Source organism: Argiope bruennichi, chromosome 1, assembly GCF_947563725.1.
Source record: "Argiope bruennichi chromosome 1, qqArgBrue1.1, whole genome shotgun sequence".
NCBI lineage: Eukaryota > Metazoa > Arthropoda > Arachnida > Araneae > Araneidae > Argiope > Argiope bruennichi.
The window spans coordinates 120,975,651-120,988,792 of NC_079151.1; the positions used below are offsets into that span (position 1 = coordinate 120,975,651).

Genomic DNA, 13,142 nt, shown 5'->3' on the forward strand with positions numbered 1-13,142 from the left:
AAGTTTATTGATTCTAAATTTATCAAATAGTTGTTGATATGAATTTAATTTTATTATTATGAAGATGTATTTTTCAAGTGTTGAAATTATATATAAACATTTGTTTATGCTGTCACTTACTCTAATATCTTTTTTTTTTTCCTATAAAGGCTTTTTTTTTCTCCCTTTTTTTTCTAAAAAAGTGCATGATCATAATTTTTTCAGGCATATTGAAACAAAAACAGAAATAAAAATTAATTCCCGAAAATTTTAACTAGGGGAAAATTCAAACTTTTGTAATAATTTATATCTTTATATTAAATTAGCAGATGCATATAGTTACAACAGTTTTAGATTATAATATTTAGCATATTTACATTGTCAGTAACAAAAATAAAATACTATAAGAATTCAGTTGTATAATTTTTATTTCTGATAAAAATTGAAACAACTTTTTAAAAGTTATAGCAATGAATGAATTTGTATTTTTAATCTACCATGTTGTTATGATAGATTATGTTAACTTTATGATAATGTTAACTTTCTAATATTTTTTTTCATGTTTATAAGAATTAAAAAGATGTGTTAAATTAAGCCGCATCTTTTATATTTGATCAAAGTAACAAATCAAATATTATTTTACGGATCTATTTATGAATCTGGCTTAAACTATATAAAAGAAAGATAATTTTAGTATATTCATGTTTATAATTGCATTCCAAAACACTAAGTAAATTTATATGGTTAATGACATTTGCCAAGGCAAATGTTTTATAAAACCTTCCAAGAATGTGTATAAGCATGGTCATTCCATTTAATACTCAGACTTTATGGGATGTATAGATATGCCCAAAATATTTAAGGAAATAATGAAACTTTTAATAGTTGCTCATTATTTTATCATGTTTTTTAAATTGCAATACATAGGCACTTTTACCAAAAGCATAATGCAAAAACACCTAGTCTCACTCCAGTAAAAAAATGGATATCTATATCATTTGGAAGATAACAAATGTAACTATTTGAAATTTTGATTATAGTTGAAATGCCATTTAAATAATTTACTAAATTTGCCTTATTATTGAATGATAAATTCTTTACAAGCTATATGTTCTTTTAGTCAATGAATTGAAAATTGCACAAAAATGTCATTTTAAGAATTTGGGAGTAATTCTGATTATATATGCAAAATTTATGATATAATTACTGTTTGATTTTATATACATATTTGTGTTTCAGTTAAATGTCATTATATTTATTTATTCTATTTCATTCTTTATATATAATTAATTTTAATTTAATATTTCCATTAACTTAGATGTCACTTGCCATATCCTTCAACAACATCTGTGCCTGGTATTCCCGTCCGCAATAACCTGAGACGTCCATTGTCCAGTCGATTCAGTCATTCTCGATTTCAATTCAGAAAAACTCTGTCTTCAAGATGCAGTTGGAAATGCACTGCTATTATTTTCATGTTTTTATCATTGGTTCTTTTAACTTCCCTCACATATTTTATTGGTAAATTAATCTCTAGTTTATTTGCATGTATGAAAACTTAAATTTATTTACATATTTTTTGCGACAAATCTTGACATTGAAAATTGATACTGATAATTTAAATATGCTGTGAAATTTAAGTCATCATTTTTGGAAATAATATAAACTAAATGCTATTATTTAAAAATAATACCTGAAGGTTCTTAAATCCTACATATGATTTTGAAATAGCTTTGCTATTAAATAGTGATACTATTATAATAATATACTCCTAATTTTGAAATTTTCTTCACTTTCCCAATTAAATTAAACAAATAGTCATTTATTGTGAAAATTTGCCTTGTATTTTAAATTATGCCTCTAATTTTATAGATATTTACCCAAATTTAAAACTATATTAGAATTTCAAAATTTGATATTAAAATTATTATATTTCTTATTAGATTGACTGGGCAAATTGTTGTTTAATATCTGAAAAATGCATCTTTTCATTTATTAGAAAATAATCATTTTTGGGAGGGGGGATTTTATTAGCAGTTTTCTCATAAAAATTATTATATTTTAAAATTTGGTCTCATATAGAATTTTTATTTATCTTCTTGCCATATTTAAATTTCATTCACCAGGTATTGATTGCATCAGGTATTACTTATTATTTTTTGAAATATGGAAATTTTTCTATGATTTAACACTACAGTAAAAAAAATTAGGAATGGCATATTTTTAAAAAATTATATTTATCAAACAACTGCAAATTTCCTTTTGATGCCATTATTTTTCTTTATATCAAGCTATTAATATATAATGTGGAGGAACAAATAATTACATAAACAATTGCTGCAGACAATAAAGATTGGAATAATTATTTACTATTGTCAGATTTTCTCATAAAACTCTGCTGCCAGTCATGCTATATTACTTGGAAATGTTCTGTATTTCTATATCATATAAATAAGAGGTATTAACTTACACAGAAACTTAAAAATTAGTTCAATATAAAATTAAATGTTTCTCCTCATTTAGAAATGGTAGAAATGTATATGAATTATTGAATGATAGATCACTGTAAGTTTTTATTTATTAATTTTTTAAATTATATTTTGCCCAAAACAATGAACACACAGTTTTTAAAAATAAAATGTTAAATTCATTTGACGAGTAAATAAATGTACCGTAATTAGCCATTGAGCTCCTAAGTCTTTTTATTTTGTACTTTTAAAGTCAAATAAATTAGCTTATAAAGTACATAAAGCATTTTTTAAAATCAAATCACTGAAATCTGAGGAATATTTTACTCTTGGAGTTTTAATAACATAACTGTATAAGCATAAATATTCCACTTTTAAAAGAGCATGAGGATTGGGGTAAGCTATTTGTGCTGCTTGGAGAATGAAATATTTTTACTTAATTTATTCTATTTATTTATTATTTGTAATTTTTGGTTTGAAAGTTAACTTATTTTATTTTTTACTATCCATAAGTTCTATTGAAATTATTATCTTTTTTTCGCCTTTTCAGCAGTTGCAGTTTTAAATTGGCAGTATGCAAATAAACACCCTTGTCCTGTGATGATAGAAGATATGGGCCGAAGTAGTGATGGAACAGAAATTAAAAGTACGTACCCTTTATGCAAATGTAATCTACCGCATGCCCATTTAAGAAAAATTCGAGATGTAGGCAGTTATTCTAGCAGCACAGAAGCTATTGACTCTATATCTACTACTCAAAAAACGACTCTTGATGAATTGAGTGATGTATCAAGTGGAGAACTTCCAAGTGCAATGGAACCTGCTGATCAGAATGAATTTAAGGTTGTTAGTTCTCCTGATATTGATCTAAGTGAGGACTATTTGATTCCAATGGAGAAAAATGAGCCCACAAACAAGAATAAAAGAGAAAAGTTTCCTATGGCTGAAGAATTAAGACTCAGGGATAGTTCAAAAACTAATATTAGGCCAAATACTATTAATATAATGTCTAGTCCTGAAGCTTTAATACAAGATGCTTCTGCAATATTTCACAATCATTTTGACCACAATGCCACAGCCAATAAAGTTCCTCCACATTATGTCGAAGAAAGTGTAATAGATCCGCCAATCTTGTTGCCAAAAAATTCAGAATCACCAGAAAATGTTTATAAATATCCCGAATATGAGCAAGTAGATAAACAGTACATTCCTGATTCTGGACCTGCTGCTGAAACTGAACCCAGTGAAGATATCATACCTATCACAGAAACTGAAACAGATGTACAAATTGAGGAAAATAAACTGCCACGTTTAGGTGTTCCTCACTTTAATGTTGATTATGTAAGTAGTATCCCAGAAAATGTAACTGAATCTACACATTCAGCAAATGATACTGTAGAATCAACAACAAGTGTTTATAATGAAATGTCCAAAGTCTCTACTTATAGTACAACAGCTGCCAAAGAGTTCAGAAGTGAAGTTGATGAGGAGATTGTCACTGAAGCTGTTCCTACAGCCTCAGTTGACATTGAGACAACTATGAGTACAAGAACAACTGATGCAGAGTTTTTTGGTAAGTCTGTTTGGAAGAATATACCTCCATGCTTGGTTAATTGCCTCAAGCTCCTGTGCAACTTCTGATCTCTACCTCTTGTGCCAAAGCTTGGCATTCTTTTCCAGCGCATTAACATTCTACCAATTTTGCGAACTAATGAGCATTCTTTTCCTCTCTATTCTTTACTTGTGTGGGTGGATTAATTCATTGACATTTTTAACATGATTTAAATGTATGATATTTGCTGACTAACATTACTAACTAACAGGTTTGGAGGTATGGTGTGGTTGAAAGATAATTAACTATTTCTGTATAACATAGTTGTTGTTAAATACTTATTAGTGGAATGGAATTTTGGTTTATGCAAACAATAGTTTTAAAAACATTATTAATGTTCCTTTTGTGCTGTAGTTTTAATATTTGTCATTGTGAAAACCCATTTCTTTCTCTTTTAAATGAATATAAAGATTAATTATTATTTTAAATTCACATTGGAAAACATGAATTAAGAATTCATCCAAATGTTTAAAGTTACTCTAATTTAAACATTTTTATCATTTCTGTAATTATTTAAATATATATAAATGTTATAAAGTAGTTATTATATTTTTTATTCAAAAATTATATATATATATATATATATATATATATATATATATATATATATATATATATATATATATATATATATATATATATATATATATATATATATATATATTAAGAATATACATGTAAGTCCTAATAATGATTATAAATTATTTTTATGTAAAGATTAACTATTGAAACTTGCTAAATTAATATTTTGTAAAGATTTCTTTAGTTCTTTTGCAATTTTTTTTCTTAGTAATGTGAAATGAAAATATCTTAAAAATTATTTACATAAAGATTTGAAAATATTCAGAAAATGTTTGTATATATATTATGCTATGAATTTTTATTCATAAGTTATGAAGATCTTAAAAATCGTATGCATATTTTCAGATAAACATGTGTTTTAGAATTTACTTTGAGAATAGAAGTAATTTAAATAATATGTTTCTCTATATTTAGAAATATTCATTTCAGAATCTTATTAATGTTTTCAGATACTGCATCTGCATTTTAATTAGAAGAATAATTTAATTGGGTTTTATTGCATGGGTTATGAAACTTAGTTCAATAATTATCATATTTACTTTTAAGCCATATTTATTTTTTTAAACTCATTCTGTATTTAAAAAAAAAAAAAATTCAAAAACAGCTAATGTAGAGAAATCTACACTTAGTTTTATACTTTAAATTTAATATTTTTGAATTTTTAAAAATTATTCTTTTTAGAATACTTTTAAAAGGAACAGATCTCTCTTAAAAGTTTTTACATTTAGTATTGTATTATATACATTCCTGTTTTCTGTAATTTGTACTGTGCTGAGCATACTTTTTGCATACATTTACTGCTTTTTAGTGGATATTTTTTTTAGTAAATAAATAACATTTTATTCACAAAATAAGTAGTATTGATTAAATATCTAACTTTTCAGGTCCATCATCTCTGCCATCTAAAACATTACCACCAACTACAGAAACATTTTCAGAAATTTATTTAGGGAAAATGTATTCACGTAAAGTTGAATCTTTTGGACACTGGAATATCCATTTTCAACAGCATGTTCCTTCATTAGTGAGATTTAATTATTCACTGCCAGAAGGTGCTAGTATTGGCATTTATGGAAGAAGAAATGGTATACCAACCCATACAAGATACGATTTTGTTGAAATCTTGGATACAAGGAAAAAAGATAAAAATAAACGGGCAACAAAGGTAATTCTTTGTTTCATTTCTTAACAGAATTTTGATTATGAAGATTTATTATAGTATAAATAATATTGTGTTAAAGAAGTTTTAATTTTTTTTTAAATACAAAAACTAAAGATCCTTCTCTTACCATGCTTTATTTTGTTTTTCCCATGAGAGTAAGCATATTTCTTTTTTCTCAAAAATACAATTATTGGATTTTCTTTTACCACTTACAAAGTCGTCTCTTAATATATTAGATTATATTTAAGACTCTTTGTTTTATCTAAAAATAAAATGATTTGCAGTTTTTGATACTATTTTTTTCTTCTATTTATATAACTAAAATTTATAGTTGTTGTAAAATTAATCATAGAAGAAGATGCTAAGCAAATTGTTTTTAGAAAAATATAAGATAATGTTCCACTAAATGGCAGAAAATTAAATTGAATTTAGCTATGTTAATAAACATAATTTAAATTAATCTTTATGGTGAATTGTAGATTTTGATGTCTTTGTTATAAATGATATTAAGAACTTATATTTCTGTGAAAAATATATCCTAAATTTGTATCTTCTTGATCAACATAAAAGTCTGAAATAAAGTCATTCAAGTCTTTTATGGTTTCCTAATATTCAGAAACCACAGAACTTATACATTAATATTTTTTTATTTGCAGTTCTTTATCATAATTTGTCTCCATTTATTTATTTATTTTTAAAATGTTTCAAGAATTATATATGTATAATCTGGATAACATTCTAAAGAAAATACTGCACAACATTAACCTTGTTAATATAAATGAATATGAACTCCATTCATAAAAGATAAAAGTAGTTTTACTAAAAAATTAAGCCAATTTTCAAAGATAGAAGACTTAACTAGAATTCTATTATGTATCAGCTTTTGTTAAGCAAATATACTTTCTGGTACAAAGAAGAAATTTTAAATAAAGAAAGTACATTGGTAGGTCACATTTTATCATTAAAATATTTAAGGCATATTAATATAAATTTGTCTTTGAGTTTACAACTAAATGATACCAATTCTCTAAAGCAGAAATTTAAGTTCATAATTATTTAAGTAATTAAAGTTATTTTGATTTTTAACTTCCTAGATTTGTGAATGAGAAAAGCTAAATTTTGAGTACTATTTTCTTTTATGAAGACATTATTTATTGAAATAAATGTATCTAACAATTCTAGTTTCCGAGAAGTAATATCTGTACTTCTATTGAATTTTTTCTCACAATTTTTTTTATTATTACATTATTAATGACTACGTACAATATAAATACTTTACTCTCTCCTCCCCCTTTTTTTTCCATTTTCTTGTAGGATTATTATATTATGGAGTTTGTGCAATTTTTGGATCAAGGTTCTTGGTATATATCTGTATATAATGATGGGGAACAACCACAGCAAGTTGCCTTTATTCCAAATCTAACTGGTACGTTTAATTTAATACATTAAATTAGAACAGTTTTCTTTGTTCTTAATTAACACAGATTCTATGTTTAAAAAACCATTTCAAAAATAATGAAATAACATAGCATAAGTTCTATTGATCATTATTAATATTTGTTTCATAAAGCGAACTAATATTATACCAATTTATTTGTTTTTTTGTTTTTGTCTAATATTAATAAATGGTTTATACTTTTAGATCAATCTAGTCTTCCATGTCCCTATGATTGTCATGGGCATGGTACTTGTGTGATGGGTAGTTGTATCTGTGAACCAGACTTTGCTGGTGAATCATGTTCTAGTCGTAAGTGTCCTTGTTTTTTTTTTTTTTTTTCTTTTCTTTTTTTTTCTTTTCTTTTTTTTTTTTTCTTCCCTTATATAAAACTTTCAAGCTGTTTTTTTTTAATATTTTATTGGTACACTTCATTTTTTTTATTATATGTTTTCGAAAAACTGAATCAGAAAAGGCATATTTGATTCTTAGCTTCTTGATATTTTACAATTTTCATTAAAGATACCAATTTCAGTCAATTAATTAAAGAAAATGGTTTTAGTTTTAAATAATGAAATAACTTGTTCTTACATTACATAACTGAAATAAAAAAATGAAGAAATTTAAAGACGGATTCTCCCCTTGGGAAACGAAATATCGGAAAAATTGTCATTTACATATTCAAAATTAAGCTCCTTTCTTGATTCATGCATGAATGCATTTTCTCTCATTTGAAGTCTCTTTATTCAATGAGCTTTAAAGCTTTTTTTTTTAAAGTCTCATTTTTATTGTCTTAATTTATCAAGAGAATGTAGATTTATGGCATAAACATTAATTTTTAGATAATCACTTAAAAAAAAGAAATATATAACTGGAACCATGGGCCAAGCATTATCTTTCTCAAAGTCTAAAATGGGGGACGGGGGCCAACAAAAAGATTTATAATAAAAGGCATTGTCAATCTCATTCCTGCTAAAATTCATAAAAGCATTCTTCATTTTCAAATTTGCAAAAACTAACAAAGGATTTTTGTACACACAATTTCATGCTTTTCTTGCATATAATGAAGAGAAGACAATTATTTTTTGGTGTAACACAGTAAATCATATATTTTTATAATTACATGTAGATTTCCTGTGCTGCTCATTCATAAATTTTGTTTTTATCCTCCTTCGTTAATAAATAATCTGAGGATTGGTAGGTTGCACATATTATATACAGTTCATTCTGCATCTTCAATATTTAAGTGTAACAAGAATGAAAACTTTTTACATGAAATTTTTGCACTTATGTTAAAATTTATTGTTATGCCATTTTTCCTGTACTATTAATTGGCAGTCATGACATTAAATCAGTTTATGATTTGTTGGTCCAAACTACATTTATTCTATATTTTTGTTTGTCATCTTCAATAAAGGCATTGATTGATGTCAATCAGTCTTCACCCAAAAGCAAAATTAAAAAAAGAGAATTAAATCTGAGCACAAAATAATATGTTACATTAAATGTTTTGATTAAGTCCACATGCTTTTCTTTTGTTTGTTTTAATATGCTTGCCAGTTTGTCTAGAAAATTTCCTGAAATATTACCATTTTTATAATAAATGTTTATTTAGAAATGGTAGGCAACAAAAATACTCTTCATTTCTTATTCTGTATATGTAATCATCCCAAAGTTTTTGCAAAACTTAATTTAGTAATTGCTGAAACGCAGAATTTTATTTGTAGATGTTCAATTTTAAAAAAATGCTAATAGATTATGATATACATCTGTCCTAAGTTAAAATTATTAGGTATTAAAAACCACATATTTTCACTAATTTTAATATAATGAAAATATTTAATAAAAAACTGGAAACAACAAAGTGCACTATTTTTAAGATGATAATCAATATAAATATTACTGTGTCTTATCCACATTGTTATTTCGTACCTCATGCAAACTTTCCAATTATTCATACTTATATAATTATAACAATAGTTTGTCATTTGTATTATAATTTTAACAATTTTGATTATAATTTCTGTTCTGTCAAGATCTAAATTCTTCTCTGATATTATAGGAGTATGCCCTGTCCTCTGCAGTGGTCGAGGGCATTACATGAATGGAGAGTGCTTTTGTAATCCTAGTTGGAAAGGAAAGGAATGTCAGTTGAGAGAAGATGAATGTGAAGTTCCAGATTGTAATGGCCATGGTGATTGCATTGATGGAGTGTGTCGATGTTTTCCTGGTTATAAAGGATTTCACTGTGAAGAAGGTTTGTATTTAGAATTTTTATTAAAAATTATAGTAAATGTTTCTGAATCACAGCTATTTGCTAGTTTCTTATATTTTCGATATTAATCATCATTTTTCCTGAAATTTTTCTCTCATTTCCAGATAACAGTTTTTAATAATTTCATTATGAGAAAGATTTTTAGCGTTATTTTTTTTTCTAATAAAAAAAAGGGGATGGAGTGAAGAAGAATGTAAATATTTTTTATAATGCTCTTTATCAATATTATTTCATTAAATTGCAATTAGTCATTTTTACAAAGAATTTTTTGAAAGGATTCAATTTTAGATAATGTAAGATACAGATTTTTTTTATAATGAAAATTAAAGATAATCTAAATCACATATATTCCTAAATAATTGTTACTTCATTTGAAGGATTATTTTTTTTTATAAAATGTTCGTTAGTATTTTAGTAAATTCAAATTATAAATTATCCTGAAGATTATTAATTATTGGTTATAAAAATATAAACTTCGAAAATTATATTTTTATTACAAACCTATGAAAAATTATCTTTCTTAATAGAAAGTTATATGAAACTGCTGTTATCATATATTAATATAATATTTTTTGAATGAGTATTTGCTGATACATATTATGAGGTACAGATATTATGAGGTACATTTTTATTATCATAGAATTCGCTTTTGCTGCCTCAGTTTTAAAAACATGAATGAAACAAAAAGAAATGGGTGTAATATATTATTAATTTTTATTCCAGTTGACTGTCTTGACCCTGCTTGCTCTGAACATGGCACTTGTGCCAATGGTATGTGCATTTGTCGCAAAGGCTGGAAAGGAGCAGATTGTGGAGAACCTGATTCAGACTCTCTTCGATGTCTACCTGATTGTTCTGAGCATGGACATTTTGATGTGGAGCAGCAAAGATGTATCTGTGATGAACACTGGTCTGGTCCAGATTGCTCTCAAGGTGAAAATACCTATTAAATGAATTTGTTGAGAAATTTTATGTTTTTGTAAATTTGCTTTCCTGATAGATATTTCTTCTAAAGTACTAATTTTGTTTGTTTGATACTGCATTGAGCACTGACAGCAATGCATTTTATCATCAAACCTAAAATTATGAAAAACTTATGTACAATAGATATTGTATGTATATTGTCATTACTACCATTGTGATTGTAGATTTTTGTGTGTGTGAGCATGTATGTGAGCTATTTCTTCTATTTTATAAGTAGAAAAAATAATCTGTGAAATAGCAAATTTTTGCCACTTCTGTATAAAAATAAATTATTATTCCTTCATACAACTAATAATTTTTTACTTTATGCTATCTTCTAATTTCCATTTATTTTTACAGATGAGTTTACTACTTTTATTAAGTAATGACTATGTAAAATTACAGAGATAAACCTTCACTATAGCACACTGATGAAAAATTCATGATAGTCATATTGCTGTTATAAATTAAAGTTGGAACCAATTTTACTTATGCACACATAACATTTAATCATGTTTTAGAAGTGATGTAAAATATAAGCTATGAAATTGATTTTAAATTTTATGAATGAATTATTTCATAAAATAATTTTTAGGAATCATCCAAATTTTAAGATTATTTTATAGCAAGTAATAAAATGAAAATTGTATTCCTAAATACAAAATTTCAAGCAACTAGCATAAGAATTACATGTCCTTAGTCAGTGGCGACATCTCTTTTGAATTAGATTAGACTATGATTTGTAGAAATAGAACTTTTATTAGGAAAAGAAATTATAGGAACTATTGTTATTTGTTAAACATTTTCATTACCATCTTCATTTCAAAACAAATTGGAGATTTTAAATTATGGCTTTTTACTGATTAAGAATTTTTGGTGTTCATATTGATCCATGTTTAATTTAGTTTGAATGGTATTAGAATTTGCCTTTACAAAAATTAATTCTGTAAACAAATAGAAAAGCATAATTTAAGCGAAATTTTTATAACTTTATTTTAATAATGATATTTTTATATATTTGCATAATTTCTTTAAACTGAATTTAGCAATTTCATTAGCTTATGGATTTTTTTTTAAATCCCTTTTTCCCCAAGAATTTGATATATATTTAAATATATCAGAATTCCCCTTGCCCCTCCTTATTGAAATGAGTTTTGTGAACATATTCACTTCAACAAGAGGGGTTCATTACTAGGAGTGGTGGTAATTTTGTTCCATTACTTTTTTTAATACATTGTGTCCATTCTAATTGTTGTTCACTAACCAATACATTTCTGAAAAGATGAGCATATTTAGTAAAATGATTTTCAGCCATTCCAATGCCTATCTTAAAGAAAATATGCCAGTTCTTTTAACATTTTTGTTTAAAATGTGAGAGTATCAAAAATATTTTATTGAATGTGGTTAATAGAATTGGAGAACAGAATAGAAATTTAGAATTCAGTTATGCATTGATTGATTTAGTTGTGCATTTAACAACATAAAATATAATCCTTTAAAATTATTTAGAGCATTTTTTTCTATTTAGAAGTCTGCTTTAATAGCTAATTTCTAATGGTTTGAAATTGACAGTGTGTAATATATATAAAATCTATATATTTATAACCTTAAATTACTTATAGCTTTTTAAATATTATTTTGGCTGTACAATTTTCAAAATTTCACTTCAAGAGCAGTCTTTTTATATTAAATAATCGAAATCAAATGGTCTGCTTTTAAATATTTTTGGTCTGAATGTGTATTTGAATCAAATAAATTTATTTTGTATTCATACTGATATGCATTTTTCATCCAAGTATATATTTAATTTCAGAACGGTGTGACTTGGATTGTGGTTATCATGGTCGTTGTCAAGGAAATGTCTGCATTTGCAACATTGGATGGTCTGGACCCAAATGTAATGAGAAACAATGTGATCCTCGTTGCAATGAACATGGACAATGCGTAAATGGAACATGTATTTGCATCCAGGGTTGGAATGGATACTATTGTACTTTAGGTAAGTTTTTTTTTTCTTTAATTTGTATGATTTAGAAGATTTGTCGTAACCATGATATTTATATAAATTTTTCAGTGTTAAATTTTCTTGTTTCTTTTTAAAAATTTCTGTTAATATTTTCTATACAATCTTTACTATTAATTAGTCACCAAAAATAACTGGCTGGATCATCAAGAATATTGGTTTCATTTGTTTTCAAATAAATCATTTAGATATAACTTGATATCCATGATTTCATCAAACTGTTTGGCATTAAACATGCTATTTTAATTACATTTATTGTGTGCATGAACATAAATGTAACTATTATTTTTCTATAAACTGCATAGATATTAAAAACAGAATCCTACTTCCTTTCAAAAGTAGAAGAAAATCATGTTATTAAATATTTGATGAAACAAAGAAAACATTTAGAATTTCTGGGCAACAATGTAATCCATTGTTAGAAGCTAGGCAAAATTTTTAAAAAAAATCCCAAAATTTAGCAAACACTTCCACAATTATTAAATTGGCATCATTAAAAAGATAATTAGTTTATATTTTAAAATGATTTAAAATTTATTTTTCTGCTGTAATATTTTCAAAAGTTATTGCAGAAAATTCCAAAACTCAGCTTATGTTTTACTTAATTGAATTTTTTTAAAATCGCTCTGAGTTGTACATTTTC

General features: G+C 25.5%; 1 protein-coding gene across 6 annotated transcripts in view; it reads left to right on the plus strand.

The window, feature by feature from the left end:
- The window catches only part of LOC129967812 (teneurin-m-like), a 603,259-nt gene that overhangs the window by 565,627 nt on the left and 24,490 nt on the right, over positions 1-13,142 (plus strand). For 5 of the 6 annotated variants that reach the window (XM_056081934.1, XM_056081917.1, XM_056081925.1 and 2 more), the window contains 8 exons: positions 1,298-1,500; positions 2,998-4,020; positions 5,526-5,806; positions 7,118-7,229; positions 7,446-7,550; positions 9,301-9,495; positions 10,237-10,446; positions 12,290-12,475. In XM_056081934.1, the coding sequence (XP_055937909.1) occupies positions 1,298-1,500; positions 2,998-4,020; positions 5,526-5,806; positions 7,118-7,229; positions 7,446-7,550; positions 9,301-9,495; positions 10,237-10,446; positions 12,290-12,475 (2,315 nt within the window). The remainder of the gene's footprint in view (positions 1-1,297; positions 1,501-2,997; positions 4,021-5,525; positions 5,807-7,117; positions 7,230-7,445; positions 7,551-9,300; positions 9,496-10,236; positions 10,447-12,289; positions 12,476-13,142) is intronic. The other variant, XM_056082048.1, reaches the window with a different exon arrangement.